At 35.4% G+C, this 22249-nt stretch overlaps 2 protein-coding genes across 13 annotated transcripts in view; one reads left to right on the top strand and one right to left on the bottom strand.

Annotated features, from left to right (window-relative positions):
- Window positions 1-22249, top strand: part of CASK (calcium/calmodulin dependent serine protein kinase) — a 395225-nt gene that overhangs the window by 213496 nt on the left and 159480 nt on the right. For all 11 annotated transcript variants that reach the window (XM_027875619.1, XM_027875618.1, XM_027875615.1 and 8 more), the window contains one exon: window positions 18937-19039. In XM_027875619.1, coding sequence (XP_027731420.1) covers window positions 18937-19039 — 103 coding nt within the window. The remainder of the gene's footprint in view (window positions 1-18936; window positions 19040-22249) is intronic.
- On the bottom strand, window positions 5921-14758 carry GPR34 (G protein-coupled receptor 34). 2 transcript variants are annotated; one of them, XM_027875621.1, is made up of 2 exons: window positions 14697-14758; window positions 5921-8482 (listed from the first exon to the last, which is right to left on the bottom strand). In XM_027875621.1, the coding sequence occupies exon 2, from the start codon at window positions 8390-8392 to the stop codon at window positions 7250-7252; it is 1143 nt and encodes a 380-aa protein (XP_027731422.1). In that variant the 5' UTR covers window positions 8393-8482; window positions 14697-14758; the 3' UTR covers window positions 5921-7249. The 2 variants fall into 2 exon arrangements, with proteins under 2 accessions (XP_027731422.1, XP_027731423.1); XM_027875622.1 differs by lacking the exon at window positions 14697-14758 and adding an exon at window positions 9209-9297.

Raw genomic sequence — 22249 nt, 5'->3', positions numbered from 1 at the left:
GTCACTTTATGCCATTGGCCAGCAGAGGGCAGTAAATTGCCAAACTTTGCTAAAACTTCTGCAACTAGACACTAGACTAGAGAAACTTCGTTTAAGTCTGGGCCTTATAACAATGGAAAGAAAAGTTTTGTAGGAATTTATCTCATTTTCATAGAAGCAAATATTGATGAATGACTGAAAAGAAAAATATATATTATATTTCCCAGCTCGAGAAATAGAAAATTTTGAGAGAGAAATTATTTTAAACCAAATAGGAAAAAGTCAACTAAGGAAAATAGGTATGGCTAATCTAGTGCTGTCTTAATACCAGCCTGGTCTTTTGAATTGTTTTGTTCAGTAGTGGTCGTGGGTTATAGTTAACATTTGCAGTGTTTCTGACAATATTCATATCTCAAGTCCTCAAAGCTTTAAAATGATAATGGAGTGACTGAGCTACCTGATTTTTTTTATTATGCCATCATGATTATTCTATTTTCTTATAAAAATCTTAATGTATTCTTCTATATGTTTGTTTCTTACTTACCAAATTTGTTATTATTAACAATCATATAAATCAGTTATTATTATTAAAAAATAAAACTTTGGTCCTTTGTCTCACATTGATCTAATTTTTCAAGATGACTATATGAATTTCTAGTTTCTGCTATCTATCAAATTCGTTGGCATAAAAGATTCTAAAAAGTGATTTTTATTCTTTTAATTCTGTTATTTTAGTACCATAAAAAGCTTAAAAGTCTCTGCTATGACAGGCTATACAGTTAATTTGCTCATGACTCAAGTTTCCTTTATTTTCAAGATCACAGATATCAAGCTATCAGACCATGCAACTCTGTATAATAGGTTTTGCTTATTATATAACTTGGAACTCACTAATTCTGCCTTAGTCAAAGATGCCCTATGTTCTAGTATTTTTCTAATCTAGCTGGCCACAAAGGGGAACTGAAAATGGGCATGCATGCAAACCCATTCAGTTCCCTTTGCAACCTGCTGAAAGTTGTTGGGTTTTTTTTCATGTAGCAGTGTTCTCCTCTTCAGTACAGAATGCATTTTTTTTTAAGGCAATTGGGGTTAAGTGACTTGCCCAGGGTCACACAGCTAGCAAGTGTCAAGTGTTTGGTCTGAGGCTGGCTTTGAACTCAGGTCCTCTTGACTTCAGGGCCGGTGCTGTATCCACTGCACCACCTAACTGCCCCCAGAATGCATTTATACATGTATCTAAAGCATTTCCTTATATAAAGGGGAGAGAAAAAAAGATAAATTGTGAAATAACATAATATTGAAATAAAGAAAAACAAATCTAATTGTCAAAAAGAGAAAGCAAAGTTATTGAGTACCAAAAAAGAAAAGGGAAAGATTTAAAAAAAGAGGACTGATGCTGTAAATAGAAGGAAAAAAGACACAACAACAGCACATATTTCTCTGTGTGTGTGAGAGAGAAAGAGAGAGAGATAGAGAGAGAGAGACAGAGAGAGGCTCTTAGAGGGCCAGAAAATGGCTTTATAGAGGAAATAAAAGGACTAGAACAGCCACACTAAAGGCCCTGGGGTCTTAAAGTTATCAGATTGCTAAGTATTTTTTTTTTTAGTTAAAACTATAACCTATTCAACACGTATTTATTAAGCACCTTGTGTATACAGAGTATACTGTGCTGGGTGAGATGTAAAAACAAGGTAAGACACAGAGCTAGGTGGTACAATGGATAAAGGGCTGGACCTGTAGTCAGGAAGACCTGAATTCAAATGCAGCCTCACACACTTATTAGCTGTATGATCCTGGGCAAGTTATTTAACCTCTGTACGACACAGTTTCTTCATCTATAAAACAGGGATAATAATTGCACCTATTTCCCATAGTTCTTGTGAGGATAAAATGAGATACTTATAAAGTACTTTATAAACCTTAAAGTACTATATAAATGTTAGCTATCATCATTATTATTATCATTATGATATGATACTCATAACTATATAATATATGAGAAAATTAGACAGGCACATAGCAAAAATGATATCTAGGGTCTGGGGGGGATCAAGGGAGAAGAGTCTTGGAGGCTTTCCCAAAGGAGATGGCACTTGAGTTGAACTTTAAAGGATGGACTGAAATTCAACAAGTGGAGAAGAGTAAAAAGGACATTCCATGCAGAGGGAATATGAATAAAGGCATGGAGTTGGGAAAGTACAGGGCACATTCAGGAAACAGAGAAGGTCCAGTTTGGCCACAGCGTAGATTACTTAAAAGGCTAGGTTTGATAAAACTGAAAAGTAGGACAGGATTGTAGAGGGTTTTGAATATCTAGCTAAAAAGTTTGAAGTTTAAAGATTTTTGAGACAAGTGGTAAGACCAGAATACTAACTTTGTATATAGTATTGCTCATATGCCATATCTATACATGTTTAGGGGAAGCAGAATACTCAAATCGGGTATAGGAGTAGAGCAGAGGGGGAAGAATATTTGGGCAGAAGCCAGGAAGGAAGAGAGCTGCTGCAGGACCTAGACTAAGATATGGCCCGCTGTAGGCTTGCTGACTCAAGCTCCTCAGCACCTAAAACCAGAACTGGCCTGTACTTCCATTGCCTCTGGAAAATGGCATTTCAGTTTATTTTCCTAGTTTTTCATATTCATCATCTCAGATGACTTCTCAGACCACCTCCTTTAGAAACATTGTCTTCCCCATTAGAATATAAGCTCCTTGAGAGCAGGTACAGTCTTGCTTTTGTATTTATATCCCTGGTGTTTAGCATGAATGCTTGGCGCACAGTAAGCACTTTTTATGAAATTGGTTTTTTTTGTTCATTTATTCATATATACCTAGTTCTGAATTTCTGTTTTTTAAATGCTTATGGGACTGAATGGTGAACAGAAAAAGAGGAAACAATGTTTCCTATCTGTATAAACCAGATGGTTAGAAATATTTTACTTCCTTTAGGCTACTTTTCCAGAGGGCAGCTACTGCTCTGACAGCTACAAATTCAGAGAGGTACCGTATTTGTTGACATTCCTAAAACGTAATTCGTGAGCCTAAACGTAAGCTCACAGCCAAGTGATTTACTGAGATGGCATAGGGAACAAGCTATAAAACATTCCATTCAGAAACCTGGGACATAATCTCCCATAACTACACACAGTACCTCTGGGAACAATGGGGGTAAACTTGGAATACAATGATAGTAAAGCACACATGTACAGAATGCATATGGCCAAGGCAGCCAACTCTTCCAGTAGCTTTGATGTCCTTCCTTTTCTCTTGGCTCTCATCATGCAGCTTCCTTCTGGGCACAGCATTTCTGCAAGGTGAGTCACTGAGCTGGGCTCTTAGGAGCTAATACTTTCTGCACATGGATTCTTAGTTGTTAGGTCTGGTTTTCTCTTGAACCCACAGCTCTCCTCACTGCTGCCAGGGGTCACAATCCTAAAGTTGTTTCTGAAGTCGAGTGACTGCCTCTCTGTGCCCACTTCTGTCTGGAGAGGCGGACTGGCCGTGGTACTCTGCGTTTCCTGTCTCTGTGCTTTTGCATCTCTCCCTTTTGAAATGAGCTTCCTTCTCCCCACTGCCTCAGAGCCTTTTGTGATCCCCTCAGCTGTCTTTTAGTGCTGTCTCCTACAAACTGCTTTGTATTTATTCTCTACAAACTTATGTCTTATTGTCTTCCCCTTTAGAATGTAAGTTCCCACACACACACACACACACACACCCACAGAAGTAATATGGCTATAACAGTACCTGAAATACATACCCTTAAAACTGAACATTATTTTCCAAAAATTATAAGCATTGCAACCTTGATTTAAAAAAAAAAAATGTTCTCTAGGCCATAGGAGTTCATTATAAGTGAAACTACCTTATAGCACAATTTTCAGTTACTTAGTAAGCAAGATCCTTGAACAAGATGCAAAATATATTTGTCTTTTATTGCCTTTTGTTTCTGTCTGCTCTCTATGAGGATTCTAATATACGTCCTTAATTAATGCTTGCTGATTAACTGATTTATTTATTCAGTTTGGATTTTATAAGTATTTTATAATTTAAGTATATTGTTTTAAATATGCAGTATGTGATTTCCAGGATTAAATATGTTTATTTTTTCTTTTAAAGATTAATTCCATAAACCCACAAAAAGACTCATGCAAAAGAACTTGTAGCTTATATTCTTAAACTCAGTTATTTATAATTAGGTTTTAAATTTTTCACCAATAATTTATAGTTATTTATAGTCTTATGAAGTATTTACAATATGTCATGAAAATAACAAGGTAAGTTTGAGAACATAAGGGAAAATCTAAATCATTATGTTAGAATCACACAATTACCACAGCTTCCTAAAAAATTTTCTAACAGTTGCCCATTACCTGCCAAATGAAGTTTAGTCCTTCACTAGGTGGTCACGACCCTCCATAATTTGATCACAGCCTACTTTTATTCCCCTTTATACACCCTTTGTTGCAGCCAAATTAGATTACTTGTTATTCCTTTACTTTTCCGCAATTTCCTCTATCCAGAATTCTCTTTTTTTTTTTTTTTTTTTTTTTTTTTGGCTAGGCAGTGGCGTTAAGCAACTGTGCCCAGGGACATACAGCTAGTGTCAGGTGTGGGAGGCCAAATTTGAACTAAGGTCCTCCTGACTCTAGGATTGGCACTCTATCCACTGTGCAACCTAGCTACCCCTTCTTTCTTCATGCACCTTCCAACCCCCAGGTCTGCCTGTGAATTTTTTCTACTTATCCTTCAAGTTTCAGCTCAGATAATTCTATCTAGAATTTCCTGCTTTTCCACCAAACCACACTGAAAATAATCTCTAGCTAGAGTACCAGTGAAAAACAATCTAGTTATATTTCTTTTCCTTCCCTGAGTCTGTGATTTTGCAGCTATAATTTGCAGAATAATTTTAGAATTATTCCCTGAATTGTATTTGCTTATATTTTTTGAGAATCTGCTTAGTACTATTCTTTTGTGAGTACATATATATGTATATATATGAGATGAATTTTAGTGGTAATCACTAAGCTATACATACATATATATATGTGTGTATGTGTATATATATATATATATAGAATACCCTTATGGGGAAAGCCTCCATTCTGTGTAATAAAAAGATTTTGTAGTCCTAGCTAATGTGCCATTCATGTCAAGACAAAATTTCATTACTGCGTGGTACAAGGTTTTTGAATTTGTTATAACAAAATTTAATTTATAATGCTAGGAGCATTTAACAGATATGTATCTAAACTAGATAAATTAACTGCCTTAACGATATGCCCCATTTGATCACATAATCAGTATTTAGCTGCACAAACCCAAATGACTGATAGAATCATGGCATTTCAGACCTAGAAATGTCCTTAGAAATTTTGCATCCCTGTTCCATTGTTTTATAGGTGAAGAAACTAAGTCCCAGTATGGTTAATTTTCCCAATGTTTATTAGTAATGGACAAGACTAGATATAACTCGGCTCTAGTGACTGTCACTTTTAAAAGTAGGCCTCAAACTTAGTGGAGGGGAAGTATCATCTTCAACAATATTTATTAAGCACTTACTGTTTTAGACTCTGATGGATATAAAGATGTGCAGGAAATGATTCCTGCTCTCTAGGAGCCCACTGGCATTAGTTCTGGATGGGAAAGAGACAATTCTTTCATTTTCAATGGAAGTCAATGGACACTGAGCAGGAAGTTAAAAAAAAAAAAAGGCCAGCACCAGGACTTTACTGTTTTCAGGCTTTTCTGGAAAAGGTGTAAAGTAGCCATCCCCCTAGAAAGAAAAAAAAAAAACAACCGAACAACAAAGGAAAAGCAATATGGGGCTAATATTAATAATACCCCTTTTTTTCTTTCAAGTGACTTCTGAAGTCCCTTACAACTTTTAAATTCTGTGATTTTTTTATTAATTTTTAAAACTTCTTTTGAAAAAAAGTTCTCAGCTTAGTAATCATCAGTAAAACATGCAGATAAAATAAAATGTACCTAAAATCATAAGCTCCAAATTATTTGCAATTTATTTTTAAGTATATGTTAACTTTAGCAGAATGATAACAGAAACATCCTTTTTGCTCCCATGTCCCCTTCTGATATCCCTTTTCTTCTTTGTATCTTTGAATTCTGTCTCAGTTCTTTTTATTTAGTCATAGTCAGTATGTATATCATTGAGATTCTTCGATTCATTCATCACTTCATATAAATGTTACATTTTGTTTTCTTCATATTTGTTACATCTTACGGTACAGTGATAGTCCACATTTATGTACTACAGTTTATTCAGCTGTTCCCTAATCACTGAGCATATGAGTTCCTTTGCTTTTCTCATCGTTAAGGTGTAGTTATAGAAGTGATATCATTCATTCCTGTAATCTCTCTCCCAGAGAATTGTGAACAAGTTTATTTGATTTAGAAACCTAATTATTTTGTGTCCAAATCCATTTGCTTTTTAAATGTTTCAGTTTCTAATACTTTCAGTTATATCATAGGGCTTGCTTTTGTGAAGTGTTTGCATATTGTTAGAAGATGTGGATGAAGAACTTTGGAATGTATTTCTTCCTTAAATAGTTTTATTTCGCCATGTAGTTGAGGAATAAATGGTATCATTGGTTTGTGTGTGTGTCTGTGTGGTTTTTAAAAAATATTTAGTTTGCTAAGTATCAAGTCATCCACCTTAACCATTTGGTTTATGTTTATAGAAACTGGAAATTTTCATGTTTTACTTTTTTAAAAAAAGGTATTAATGTATGAATTTGACAAATAACATGGCAAATTTTTGAATAACAACATATTACTGTCATCTTAAAGTAATCTAAGACATTTATCCCCTCCATTTGTTATGCACTATTTAAAGAGTTGGAAACATACCAGCATAGTTTACTAATTTGGGAAACTAAAATTTTCTTCAACTTGTTATTAAGGTCATAAATTTCAATAAATACTTTTGCAGTCCATTTTTACAAATATAACAGTACTTTAGATTAACACTTTTTAAAAGATCTTAGACTGGAATATCATAGACTTAAAACCATATAGCAATGACTATGACCTTTTCTTCCTCTTCAACATATTATTTGATAAGTCAAGCAAATAAAACATAACATGCTATATTTACAAAAAGAAAAAATCAGTAAATACTGCTTTGGGTTTTTGGGGGTTTTTAGGTAATGCTAGAAACGTTATCAGTACTGAATTTGATAGTTCTCCAATACTTATCATTGTTAGTAAATGGTTTTGGTAAAACGTAACTATTCATAATTCTTTGTAACATTCATCTCAGAGTACTCGTAAATGTTGATTGAATTTAACACTAACAGAAGTATCATGAGGAGAATGACCTGCTCTGAATTCTGAAGTACTTTCACTTCTACTTGATTCCCCTTGAAATCTTCTTGAAAGAAGTTGATATATAATTTTGCGGATGTTGCTGGACATCAGAAAATACATAACTGGATCGAAGCAGCTGTTAAAAGATGAGAGTACAAGCATGATCTCATTGATATTGTGGAAAATCTCCTTCCAGTAACATGGTGTTGTCTTTAGCTGTGATGTGATATAAATGAATCTAAAAGCATGATAAGGAACAAAACATATAGTGAAAATAATAAGCACAATAAAGGAATTCCGTGCTGTGGTATGGTATTTTCCAGAATTAGGGAAATTGACTCTCCTTTTGGAAATCTTCAGAAGATAACTGGCAATCTTAATATAGGAAAGGATTAGTAGAAGAAAAATTAACCAAAACACAATCACTAGGATGTAGTTAAAAATTGCTTCCCCCTTTGCATTATGCTTATCTCTATAATGGAAGCACATTGTAGAATTATGTCCTCCTTTCTTAAGTGTTGAAATGATCATAGTTAAAAATCCAATTATAGCTACTGCCCACACTGTACAACAGATGTAAATGCTTTGCTTAGTTGTTAATGCTTTTTGTTGGTGGATAGACCGATTAATTTTTATATAGCGATCCAAACTGATCAAACCCAAAAGAATAATGCTGATATACATATTCATGTAGAATAGTGTTCCCACTGTCCTGCAGAGAATTACACCCAATGTCCAAATGTTTTTGTTAACATGGTACAGTATTCGGAAGGGGAGGCAAAAGATGAGTAGGAGATCTGCAATGGCTACATTAAGCAGGTAAATCTGAATAGAATTTCTTTTATGATGGATTCCCAAAAATATATAAAGAGCTATAATGTTTCCAACGAGTCCCACAATAAAAATTACAGAGTAGAAAATTGTTAAAACAACAGACAATAATTGTTCATTCATAGGGCAGATGGTAGCATTTGGTGTCCCTGATGAGTCATTTTGGCATTGGCTACTTTGGTTATTCATGAAGATGTTGTCATAGGAAGAACAAGGCAGGGAGTGAGTGGAAGTTGAAGTCATTGAAACTGTGAAAGTCATTGAAACTTTTCTTTTCTTCTATGTGGATATGGAAAGCAAAAGTGATCCAGTGTTTTTCTTGAATGACGTTTTCATGCTTTCAGATTATGTCTACAACAAAATTCAACCAAAAAAAAATCATTTGGTAATTTAAAGGCATACCTGCTGTAGGCCAAAGTACAATTTTTTTTTAAAAGTTTCATTTTCAGACCCTATCATAAGGTTTACCTTTGATATTTCTTTGCTCGTTAGGACCATTTGTCTATTTAATTTGCTCCATCAGTAAATACAACCAGGTAAATACATTCTAGACATCCTATTATAACTCTTCTTCTGATGGTAGTATATGTTTGGCATTTTGTCTTAGTTGTTACTTTAAAATGCGTAATTGAGGAGAAAGAGGGAGATGGAGCCAAGAAGAACAACAGAATTGACAAGTCTCTTTTAGCTTCTAAGTATTCCATTAGTGAAAAATTAGATCATGTGATCAAAATGTTGACTTTACCTTAAGGTGTGGTATATTGCCTTGACTTAGCTTTTTCCACTCTTATTAGCACCATGATTTGCTTTTGCTCAGTGGTGAATTCTGTGAGTTTAGGGCCATGTCTTAAGTATATTTGTTTCTCCTTCCATCACTAGCAAAATATTGCAGTAAGTGTTAAAAGCATTTAATAAGTGTTAAATAATTGAGAGTTGAATGAAATGCTTATTGAGCACCTGAATTGTGCTTCACAAATTATGAAAATCTCACCATCCCCAATTATAGTGACCATAATCCAAGCCTTGTGTCATAGTGTACATAGGAGAGAATGCATGTAATTCAAGAATTCTGAATACCTCCAGGTAGTGCCATAGTGCACATAGTGCTGGGCCTGGAGTCAGGAGTCTTCTTGAGTTCAAATGTGACCTCAGACACTTAATAGCTGTGTGACCCCAGGCAAGTCACTTTACTTCAGTTTCCTCATCTATAAAATGGGCTAGAGAAAGAAATGGCAAATCATTCCAGTATCTTTGCCAAGAAAACCCCAAATCAGGTCATGAAAAATCAAACATGACTGAAAAACAACTGAACAACAACAGCTGAGTTGTATCTTGGCTAATGAGTAAAATCTTATTACTCGATCAGTCAACAAGCACTTATTAAGCACTTATAATGTGTCAGACACTGTGCCAATCTCTGAGGATACAAAGAAAAGGGAGAAAAACAGGCCCTGTCTTTGTGGAACTCCCATTCTAATGGAGGAAACACATGAACATAAAACAGTTATATAGAAGGTACATACAAAATACATACAAGGTGACCTTAGATTGGGATGGCATTAATAACTGGTGAGGAGTAAAGGAAAGACAGGGAAAGAGCCAGTGTGAAGATGGAAGATGGAGTGGTGTGTATGAGGAAGCAAGACAGTGTAGTGTGGTTGGTGTGTGTAGGGGAGTAATGAATAAAAAGATTACTGTGAATGACAGAAGAATTTATATTTGATTTTAGAAGTGATAAGAAGCCACTCAAATTTATTGAGTAGGAGAAGTGACACAGTCAGCTCCACATTTTACGAAAATCAATTTGGTGGTGAAGTGGCAGGTGAATTCGAGAAAGGAGAGATTTGAGGCAGGGAGACTCTTCCCAGTCTGTGCAGGAAGGAGAGAATGAAGACCTGCTCTAGGATGGTGACTGCGAATGAAGTCAAGGACACAAAGGCACAAGTTACATGGCACAGACAGAAACAGCAGTATCTGGCAACTCATAGGGTATCTGGGCCAAGCGAAGCTGACGATGCCACTGAGATGGTAAGCCTGGAGTGACTGAAAGAATGGTTATAGCCTTTACCATGTTGGAGAAGTCCAGAAGAAGGTTGGGTTTGGGCAAAAAGATCGTGAGATTTGTTCTGGGCAGGTTTAGTATGAGATGCCTATGAAACATGCAGTTTGAAATGTCTAATAAACACTTTGTGATGTGGGACTAGATCACAGAAGAAAGTAGCTACATTTATAGATCTGGAAATCATCTGCATCGGGATGATAATTAAACATTTGGGAGTTGATAAATCATCAACTGAGAGAGTACACAGAGAAAAGAGAAGAAAGGCATAAGACAGAGTCTTGTAGTACACTCATGGGTGCGACGTGGATGAAGACGCAGCAGATTAGACTGAGAAAGAGATGTATCCACCTAGAAGATGATATGGGGGTTAAATTTCTTGTTTTAGTGGTAACAGAGTTTGTCACTCAGGACTATTTCCTAAGTATCCTATATGCACTGAGCATCCTACTATATATCACTGTATTCTATATGAATTCAGGCCACAAGTAAAGAATTGGGGCAGCTAGGTGGCGCAGCGGATAGAGCACCGGCCCTGAAGTCAGGACAACCTGAGTTCAAATGTGGCCTCAGACCAAACACTTACTAGCTGTGTGACCCTGGGCAAGTCACTTAACCCCAATTGCAAAAAAAAAAAAAAAACAAACCCACAAAAGTAAAGAATCCAAAAAGGTGAAGGAGAAACAAATTTACATGTGGTGATAGAGACTATATTTTACATAGATTTACAGCAGCAAAATTGATAGATACATATTTGTATCTATCAAGTGAAGCTAAATTTATTTTTTAAAAAATAGAGAAATTTAGGAAAGTAAAAATAAAAATCAACATGGGCCAGAGTAATTGGATGGCTAAAAAAGGATATAAATTGGATCCTAAAAAATCAGAGAGAGAGGAGGACAGTCTGCCCAGATGACAGTACTCCCACCATGTAGTCATTTAAAACATTAGTATGTAATTGAAAAAAATCTATGTCAAGTGTACAGTTTCATCTCATTTGATTAATTTAATTAATGAAAATTAATTTTTACACACAAGTCTAAGGCTGATTATTTAGTTTACAAAAGCATTTAACGTAAAATACTTTTAAATAGCTAGGCTCTCCAGTGCATTTAAAATACATTTTCATTTACATGAAACTTTTCAGCACATCTTTTGCGTAAGGTGAGGCATAATTGATTTTTATAAGATCGGCATTTTCTCTAGAAATGTTAACTTGTGTGTCATACTAATGTTTTGACTTAGCTGGAAGACCTTTAATAATTTTCATCTAGACTAGGCCAGAATTCTTTTTCTGAAAGGAGATTAATCTCATTACTACAGCAATTTCCCAAGATAGGTTCTGCCCAGTATACTAGATAAGTAAACTACAATAAAATAATCAGGTGTTCTCAGAAATAAATAAATGTCAGAGTAAAAATTCTATTCACCAAGCCTTTTTGTGCCTACTATGTATAATGCATTTTGTTGGCCATTATTGCTGTAAGACAATGAAAATTAGTCCTTAAGGAGTTTCCATTCTGCTAGGAAGTGGGAACAGGAATGCAACGTATAAAAAAGAAACAGTTTGCATATATATGTATGTGTGTATATGTATGCACACATACTTCACATACAAACATTAAGCACTAACAACTTAGGGAATAAGGAAAGGTTTTTCCCTAGGAAAATGCCTCATCAACATAGCCTTCAAGGAAGCTAAGGATTGTAAGAGGCAGAAGTAAGAAAGTTCGTTCCAGGGATAGGGATAGGATAGCTTGTGCAAAGGAATGATTCAGAAGAGGATGTGCCAAGTTTAGAAAAAAGTAAGCCGGCTGTTTGTAAGGAATGAAGAGTGTGTGAATGGGGAATGATAAACAATCAGACTGCAAAGGTAGCTGAAACTGTGCTAGAAAGGTTTATATTTTATTCTAGAGATATGAGGAAGTCATGGAAGTTTCTTGATCCAAGGGAGTGACATGTGAAGATTTAAGGAAGATTATTTTGGCAGCTGTGTGGAGGGTGGATTGAAGAGGAAGGAGATGAAGGGATAGAAGTCCAATTTAGAAGATGCTACAACGATCTAGGTTAGAGATAATTGAGAGTCTGAATGTTGTGGAAGAAGACGCAATGAGATTTAGCAGTGGGGGAAAGAAAGAGGGAAGAGTCCAAGATTACACACTGCAATTTTTAGTTTAATTCAACAAGCACTAAGTGCTGCATTGTGCCAGACATTGTATGTAGCACTGGTAATGTCGTGACAAGAACAGAACAATTCTTATCTTGATTAGTTTATGTTATGGACTAGAGGAAGGGGCATAACATATACATGCAGGTAAGAAAATACAGGGAGGTGGACTGGGTCTGTGATTTCATTGATGTAAGGAACTTTTAGATGAGAAAACGCCCCCTACCAGTGCAGCTCAACACCTTTTATTCAGCTTATAACCTTAAATAGGAAGTATGTGTCAGAGGGAGGTCTTGAACATTGGTCTTCTTGGCTCCAGAAGCTGCTCTCTCTTTACTCTACCAATACTGTTATCTACCAATATCTCTGTTATTGTTTACATGTGATCTGACCCATTAAAATGTAAGCACCTTCAGATCAGCAACTGTGTTTTTGCCCTTCTTTGTATTTCTACCAAGTACTTGTACTTGTACTTGTGCCTGGCACATCACAAGCACTTAATAAATGCTTGTTTGTTTCCTTCCTTCCTTCCTTCCTTCCAGAAAAACAAAACTAAGGAGGTGAGAATATGTGAGAGATTTAGGAGAAGGGGGTTGGTGGACCTCATGTTAAGAGAAGTCAAGAACCGTAAGGTTATTGTGCATAAGATGCCATAGTTAGAAAACATTCATCAAGAAACTCAACACATCCGCTCAAACCCATTCCCAGTGCTTATTTTTGAAGTTAGGAGACTGTTAGCTAACAAACTCTATTTAACTATTTAACATGAACCAATTTCCTTGCCTTCCTAACCGAGAGCTAAAGAAAGACTCATTGGTTTGAAAAGAAATCTTAACGGAAAATATTTGCTGTTGTTATGTATTCTAGATTTAAAGTTATCACAACTGATTCTCAAAATAATGAAATTGGTACATATTTGCCTCACATTCACGCACACAGTAATAGTCCATACCGTTCAGAATTATGACTGGTAGCAATGTATGTGTTATATAGCTGAAGTCAATTAATAATCAGCAAATTAATAGATTATGTCTATATTGACACTTTTGTGTTTATAAATTTGGTGGGGTGGGGTGTGGAAGAAACCGAACTGTTAGCGCTTGGGAATTTTAGAATGCTTTTTTTGGAGGGGTGGGGGGTAGGACAGGTTGAGCTCCTGATAGAGACAATTAAACAATTTGATTGAGAACAAAGTATCAAAACTATCTGCTAATTTTATGGCTGTTGATGTATAATAACTGACATGTGCAACTACTATACATTAACTATTGTTTTTCGTGCATTTTATACAGAGGCACACTAATTGGGTATCAGAAATGAGATTAAGACAGTCAAAGAAAACTTGTTTAATTGTAACTGTGTGTGTGTGAGAGAGAGAGAGAGAATTGCATTTTCATAGTATTACGGAAGAATTGGCATATTTCAGTAGATGCTCTATTACACTTCTAAAAGGAACAATTAGATTAGGAGAGCTCTAAAATTATATAGTATCCAGGCTTAACTTTTTAGGAAATTTCAGTGTTATATATTCACACAGCTTTTCCTGAACACACAGGATTAAAAATAAAAACAAACATCATACATAATGCTAATTCTGTTTCAGTGTAAAATGTGGTGGCCTGGACACAATAGATATGGATACAGCTATAGCCTTAGATCAATAGTTTTAAAATGCAGTTTCTGTAGATTTGTGAAAACACTCTTATGTATATCCTTATTACAGTTCATATTGGTACATAAAAACATATATATGCCTTTTGTGGTAATGATAAAAGACATTTCCAAAATAGATTTTAGTTTTAACTTGTGGAATCATACGATTTTAGAGATGAAGGTACTTTGAGGTTATGTAGTTCAATGCTTTCATTTTGCGGATGAGAAAACTGGAGCCCAGAGACTCACGTAGAAATTGAAGAACTATGGATTTAAACACTTATCGTCATACCATACCTTCTTCTACTATACCTCCCAGGATAACTCATGGGTCACAAAGTTACCCTCTTCATAAAAATCCATTGATTTGAACAAAACAAAAATATATTCAGTATTTTTCAAACTATACTATATAAACAATGTTACCATTTTTATTGTATTAATCTCAAAGATTATGATGCCTTGAATTTCATAATATTCTTAACAAAACTATAAATGAAAATGGGCATAACTTACATTTTTGTATAAGTAGAGGTAAAATTTAACCAAATTAGCATCTGTATCTAAAACTAAAATGTTAGTATAGTAAAGTAACATTACCATGAATTAAATGCATTTTTTAAACATTAAATAGTTAAACTTACATGAAAATCTTTTATTTATCTAAAATCAAAGCAAATACTCACAGTTTAGTCATTTCTAGCAATCCTCCAGTACTAACAGAAGTTAAACCAAAGGCTTCCTTAGCTAAAGTGGTTTGAACTTCCTTTAAAGCTATTTAGTTTTTTGTGTTTCTCCTTCCGTTGGTGAAGCAATTGGTCAGGGTTGCATATGTGATACTTTTCCTGTAAGGGTTCAATGATGAACAACCTGGGACTGCAGAAGTTTATTTTGCTGGGCCATAAAAGAAAATGCTTTTGTTTTATATATGTGCTCTTAATGTATATAATTATATACTTATATACCTGGTCCTTAAACATGTCAGTTTCATCAGATACTGCCCTTTTTGGGGGGTGGAAATTTGATCTTAATCATTAAAAATCTTAGAATCTTAGGGTTGGTAGATACCTTAATGGGTGTTTCTGTCCACCTTTAAACAGTACCACATTTAATCTATCCTAGTGTTAGAGGGTATTCCAGAATCTCCCTCTGTCTTCCATCCCAGTGTTTAATGATTATCTTTATGCATAATCTAAATCTCTTATTGCAATAGAACTGTTTCTTCTTTTCTGTTGTCAGTGCAGATGAAGAATAGCTAGCTATTGTTGCTTATATTGGGGTGTTATCACCTTGGAGCCTTGTCTTTTTCAGGTGAAATAACCTTTAACTCATTCTAATTGTTTCTGTGGCTTTTATATATCACTCTTAGTGGTTTCCAGAGTTTCCTAGTTTATATATAAGTATAAAGTTTCTCTTTGAAGTTAAGATAATTTACAACTCTTACTTTTCACTAGTCACATAGCCAAATAAAAATTTGTTATTTGTGGCTATGCTAATCTTACTATTATACTATTTACAAAATCACATGTAAATAACTTTTGGTAATAATTACCTACTTTGATGTATCTGTGATCTTATAAATATGAGTATTCCTTTAGATGATGCAAACTATCACAAACTATCCATGTCTTCTTATCCTGGCTGACTTATCCATGCCCTTTCACACATCTTCCATAGCAGCTCTACCCAACATGTTGGAAACCGTTTTCTCTCTCTCTCTCTCTCTCTCTCTCTCTCTCTCTCTCTCTCTCTCTCACACACACACACACACACACACACACACAGTCTCTCACTCTCTCAATTGTATAGATTACAGTGGAGAATATGGGTTGTACATCAGATATTTCTTGCTCTTACAACATCAGATTTCTTTTCCCATCATGTGAGATCTCTGCACAATTCTAAGATAGCAGTCATCGTAGCAGGGGTTCGGGAAAGCTTACCAGGAGACTAGCTGTGCAAAGTCATCTTAAATACTCTTAAGGAAGGAGCCCAATAATCAGATGAAAAATGAAAAAGATAAGTTAGATTTTATTTTTTAAAAAACTATCACCAGTTTTTCCTAGTGTATAAGCTAAATTTCATATCTAAAATTTTTAGGTCATCCCTTTTTATCGTCTTCACTTACCTTCCAACTTCTCAAGTTCTCAAAATTGTACCAGTGGCTTTGTAGTGGTAATGTTAGTTTCTGTGTTGCTTTTAAACTGGAGTCATCAGTCTTTGAGTAAAATTAGTATTAGTCTTTTTCAGGCCTCAGGCACTTGCTAATTATGTGACCATGGACCAGTCACTTAACCTGTTAGTCAATAAATATTTATTAAGAACCTGTTATGTGCCAGGCAATGTGCTAAGCACTCATGCTAAGTGCTTAACCCCTGATTCAGTTTCCAACTGCAAAATGACTATAAGATTAGTACCTACCTCCTGGTGTTATGAGAATCAAATGAGATATTTGTAAAGTGCTTCACACAGTGCCTAGCACAGAGTAAGCACTTAATAAATACTGGTTCCTTTTCCTTTTCCTCCAGTGTTGCTTTTTTTTCTAGTCTACCTAAACTGTATGTTACCTGTCTCTGTCTTTTGTTTTCCTCTCTTCCCTTTATTTTCTTTGCTTTCTCATGGTCTCTCTTTTCCTTCCCCTCACATCCTTCATTAGGACCCCCTGAGCTCTGATAGGGACAATCACTAAGAATGAATGAATGAATCATAAGTGCTGTAATGGACAAAGCATTTGCTGACCTTCTGACACATAATGTTAATTTGTTGATTCTCTAGTTTATTTTATTTATTTACATACTTTAATGTGATATCTGTAAAGTGCTTAGCACAGAACCTGGCCCATAGTAGGCACAAGCATTTATTAAGTGCCTACTATGGGCCAGGTTCTGTGCTAAGCACTTTATAGATATGACATGCTTTCTAGAGGAAATATATCTGGAAGGAAAAGATCCCACAAAATACCTGAACTTGCCCCTCCCTACTCATATTCTCTTGGCACAATAGTAATCATGACTATCATTTATATAGTGACTTTAGGTTTGCAAAACTCTTTACAGATATTTTCTCATTTGATCTTCACAACAGCCCTATGACATTGGTGTTGTTATCACCATTTTACAGATGAGGAATCTGGGGCAGAGAGAGGTTAAATGACTTGCCCAGGGCTCTGTGATCAGAAATTCAGCATTTTACCCACAACACTGCCCAGCTGCCACAATGTACCTGCATCTCCATCTTTCAGTACTAGAATGGCTAGTCCCTAAAACACCAGCCAATAAAAACGCTGCTCTCCCTTGCCTTTAGGTGTTGCCAGTAGGCTTGATGAGAGAGAGGGGCAAATGTATTTCTTAAAGGTGGTAGCTAAGGCTTTCCAACCAGGAAAGAAAGGAAAACTGCCCTCTAGCTGTACTACTACTTTACTTTTCTCCCTTCTACCCTTCCCCAATTTTTAGGGGGGAAAAGGAGGAATTAAGATAAAATTAGAAAATAACTCATTATCTTGTTTGGTTTTATCCATTCCTGGTATTTATCTTTCCATTAGTGGCAGCAGGGCAGTATAATTAAAGGACCTGGAGTCAAGAAAACCTGAGTTCAGACCTAGCCTTAGACCCTTAGTAGCTGAATGACCTTGAAGAGTCACTTAACCTCTATGTGCCTCAGTTTCCTCAAAAATAAAGTGGGGTTAATAATAATAATACCTACCTCCCAAGGTTGTAGTGACGAACAAATGACATAAATGAGCCCTGGGCATTCCTGGAACATAGTAGATGCCTAAGGCTTTTTTTCTTCCTTCCTTCCTATAAACAGAAAAATAAGTGAACCAGGCATTTGAAAAAATGAGATATAAATTGTGATGATGTTAACTCCCAAGGGTGTTAAGATAATAAAATGCAATGATGTAAATGTAAAGTGTTGTATAAAGTTGTGATTATTATATAATCAAAGGCTAATGTTTCCTTTATCTTTCTCATTCCTATTGAGTCTAAAGAATGTTTCCCTTTTTGTCATTTGCAAATTACCTTTTTTTTTCCTTCTTTGGCTTTTTAGACTTTACTGTTTCCTATATGCTACCTTTTCTTCTGTTTCTGTTCCTTTTTAGAAATTTGTTACAGCTTCTACTTTGGCATTCCTTTTTATGTTTCAATAACTTGTACAGTTCTCTGTTTTGTCAATAAGACTTCTTTTTGTCTTTGACACTTATACAAATATTACAAATCTAAGTAGCTATAAAAGATAATCCCTACAAAATATGAAATTAATGCTGTAGTATAAGGATTATAGTACACTAGCTAAGTATATTACCATTTAGCTAAAGTTATTGGCCTAGTCTAGTTGATTATTTAAAAATCTGTGTATTGTATTACATTGTGTACATATATATGTTATGTGTGTATATATGTGATCATACCTCTGTATGTTGAATGCTTTGTGCTTGAGGTGATAGCAGAGGGAAGAATGAGAAGCAACCACTTTTATCTTCCCAGAGTGAAGGGACATTTTTATAAAATTGGACCACCAAAAAGGACCATCCTTTAGACCAGCAAATGATGGAATTTCAAGGAATATTTTGACTGGAAAAATGAAGCATATTATTCTTTTAAAATCCTAGAACATCACCCAAGGTAGAGAGTGCTGTGTGGAAAGGGAGAAAAGTTGACTGCCTTTCATGAATGTCTGTGATTTCAAATTAGTTACACAGTGATCCTAATGTCGGGAGCAGAGAATTCCTGAAGAATCTGGGCTATGACAGGCAAGTCCTTGGAAAATACAGCAAGTATAGAAAGACCAATGGCCATCTTGAAGGAAAGGATGAAATCTCTTTATATGAAAATTTGAACTCATTAGTATTTTGTTATTTCACTCAATTCTGTGAGCCAATTGTATTGAAATCTGAAAGATAATCCTTTTTTTTCATTTTCCTTTTAGCCACATTGTGTCCTCCTTGCCTCAAAAGAAAACTCAGCACCTGTTAAACTTGGAGGCTTTGGAGTAGCTATTCAGTTAGGCGAGTCTGGACTTGTTGCTGGAGGTAAGTTTAAAAAAAACAACAACTTTCAATCAGTTATCAATCCTTAAACTATGTATTGGTCTAGCTCAGGGTCTCTGACTCCCTCTCATTCTCCCTACCTCACCCCCTAATAATTGAATAAAACATATGCCTATAAACAAGCAGTTCTAAATTTGATAATGGTATATCCCCAATTAAAATGAAAGCTCTTTGAAGGCAGAGATATTTCTTTACCAGACCAGTATCTGATGGTAATAACATTCAGAAGGTATTTAAAATGCCACTCACAGGCTAAATGGCCACTGAACATCCCCCCACATCTATTGGAGTTCTTACAAGTTAAATGGGCAGCTAGGTATCACAGGGGGTAGAGTGCTGGCCCTGGAGTCAGGAAGACCTGAGTTCAAATTCGGCCTCACTTACTAGTTGTGTGACCTTGGGCAAGTCAGTTAACCCTGTTTGCCTCAGTTTTTTTATCTGTAAAATGAGAGCTGGAAAAAGAAATGGCAAACCATTTTTTACCAAGAAAACCCCTAAACGGGGTCATGAAGAGTTGGATAGGCCTGACTAAACAACAGCAAGTTAAACACACAAGTTAAACACAATAAGCATTCATTTATCTGTGTATAGATTGTCTACCTTGTGCATTTTCTGTAGCAGTTTTTGAGCTAACTTCTTTCCACACCATCCATCTCTGTATGCCCAGTAGACCCAGGGAATGCAAATTAATTTAAATAGTAGTCAAGGGAAAACATAAATAGAAAAAAAGAAGAAAAAACTCTTGCAAAAACAATTACATATGAAATAAAAACATTAACACAATTTACAGGAGGAGATGTTTCTTATAATTGCAAGTATTTCATTTTTCATTTGTTCCTGTTAACAGATTCTACCTAAAAATCTGTCCCATTTTAATTTTTTCCCCTCCTTTAACTTTGCTCTTTTCCCCACCTCTGTCTTGCAGTTGTCAGTCTTTCAATGACTAAATCAGAGACTTATGCCTGTAGTGACTGATCATTAGCACAATTGGTCCCTGCCAACTATAAGAACCATTGTTCTTATGTAGAATTTAATAGTAACCCCCAAATCTCTCTACATCTCCCTCTGAAAAAGATTAAAAAAGAGGGGGAAAGAACACATAGGCCTTTGTAATATTGTCACGTTTGAAAATTTTCTTACATTGCATTCAAACCCAGTTACATCACAGATGAGAAATACCAGAACAGCAGGGTTTTATTCTAGAGAAGTTCCACAAGGGCAGAAATTGGTGAAGGCTTCTATTAGGCATATTATTTCACTTAACAGAATTCATTGTAACTTAATCAGCAAAGCACTGTTACTGTGGGCCATCTTCTGAGTCCCAGAAATAGTATAATTAGAAATAACTTCTATCTGTAATACCTTCCCAAATCAAATGTAAATTACCTTTAAGCTCTTCAGTGTTTCAGGTTCCCCGCTACTGTTCAGTAATGTGGATTACTGAAGTTTGAATACAGCTTCTGCTGATCCAGTAGTTTTTGAGCAAACAGTGACCTGTCACTTACCCCACACCTAACATATCTTCAGACCAGAGGCTTCAGCATTGCACCCTAAGAAAGAAGATAGGCTAAATGCTGTGTATTCCTCAGTCAAGTCAGCTACATAAAAACTTGGAGTAAACAAATGTCTCATTCCTGTCTAAGACAAAAGTTGAATTCAGTTTCAGAGGATGCTGATGAAAAACTATGAAATTTGCTGTTTTCTCTAATTCTAATACTTTTGTTTAGTGATTAAATATTGAACCATGGTCTAAGGATAAAATTATTAATTTGAATACCAGAATTGTAAACTGATAGCTTCTGCTAATGATGTCTCCAGAGTATTAGAAACCAGAAAGAAACTGCAAACTATTTTCATACATTATAACACTGCTTAGACTTTCTGATAGACTTTCTGTTTTTCTCAGTGTAGGTCAATTTTCAGTTAGTAACCAAAAAGTCATACCTCATTTTTAAGATCAATTTTGCCTTACATAATAATTATTGCATTTAATTAACTGGTCTTCTTAACCATTTGTATGTTTCCTCATGTCATTTATTTGCTAAATTCTTGAAACTTTACGTGATGACTGTGTGCTGCATGTGGTCAAATTTTCTTTTCTCAGTATTCACTTTTTTGCATGTAAGTCCAAAGAACTTCCTGCTGGTTAACACATGTTGAAGATTTGTGGTTTAATGTCATGTAGTCTATGAAAAAAAAAATTTTAAATACAGCCTAAATAAATGAGAGAGAAAAGACATAATATTGTTCTCTGGAGCCAAAAAGAATTAGTCTGATCCCTCCTTTACATGAAGGGTCTTCATATTCTTGAAGATGGCTGTCATGTTTCTCCTGATTAATCTTTCTGCAGGATAAAAATCCCCAGTTCCTTCAGCTGACAGTCACTTCAGGCCTTTCACCAATCTAGTTGCCCTCTTCTGTACACTATCCAGCTTATTAATATCCTTCTTTAAACCACAGTTTCTAGAACTGCAAACATAGTGTTTCAGATGAGGTTTGATATGAGCAGAATGCAGTGGCACTGTCACTTCATTTTATCTAGAAGCCATGGGTTCTCATAATGCAGACCAAGATTTTATTAACTTTTTTTTTTGCTGCCACATCATACTGCTACCTCTCAATCTTTTTTTTTTTTCCATAATATCTAGTCACACCTTCCCCATCTTGTTCTTGTAAAGCTGATTTTTTTGGTCCTCTTGTGCTTTCTCTATGCTATCTAACTTGAAGGATACACACACACACACACACACACACACACACACACACAATCTTTTCCCACTCTCATCCTTTCTGATTTAAAGCACTAGATTTAGATTTGCAAGACTACTTGATAAATACATTCTTACCATCCTTTATCAGCTGTATTCTTACTCAAGTCAGAAGACTGTTATGCCAGTATTAAGCTGTAATATAGAACTCCAAAACCCATTTTAAGATACTGCCTCCTTAAGCCAGCTGTTTAAATGCCAAATTAGTGTTTCTCTTCATCATCCTTTGCCTCAATAGGCAAAAGTGAGGAAAACACAACCTGACCCCCTATGGTCTTCATTTTCTTTCTCAAGACTCAGTAATCATTGGCAATACATTTTAGCTTCCTTCTTCAGTGGTATTTGTGTTCATGTGAATAGATCTATTTTGATAAGTCTTCAGAGGTTGTCTGACATGTATACGTGCCCTGGGAAGACTGTAGAC

Source organism: Vombatus ursinus, unplaced genomic scaffold (assembly GCF_900497805.2).
Source record: "Vombatus ursinus unplaced genomic scaffold, bare-nosed wombat genome assembly UNPS02014809.1, whole genome shotgun sequence".
NCBI classification, from domain to species: domain Eukaryota; kingdom Metazoa; phylum Chordata; class Mammalia; order Diprotodontia; family Vombatidae; genus Vombatus; species Vombatus ursinus.
The sequence above is the reverse complement of the archived record's forward strand: the minus strand, read 5'-3'. Positions and strand labels throughout refer to the sequence as shown.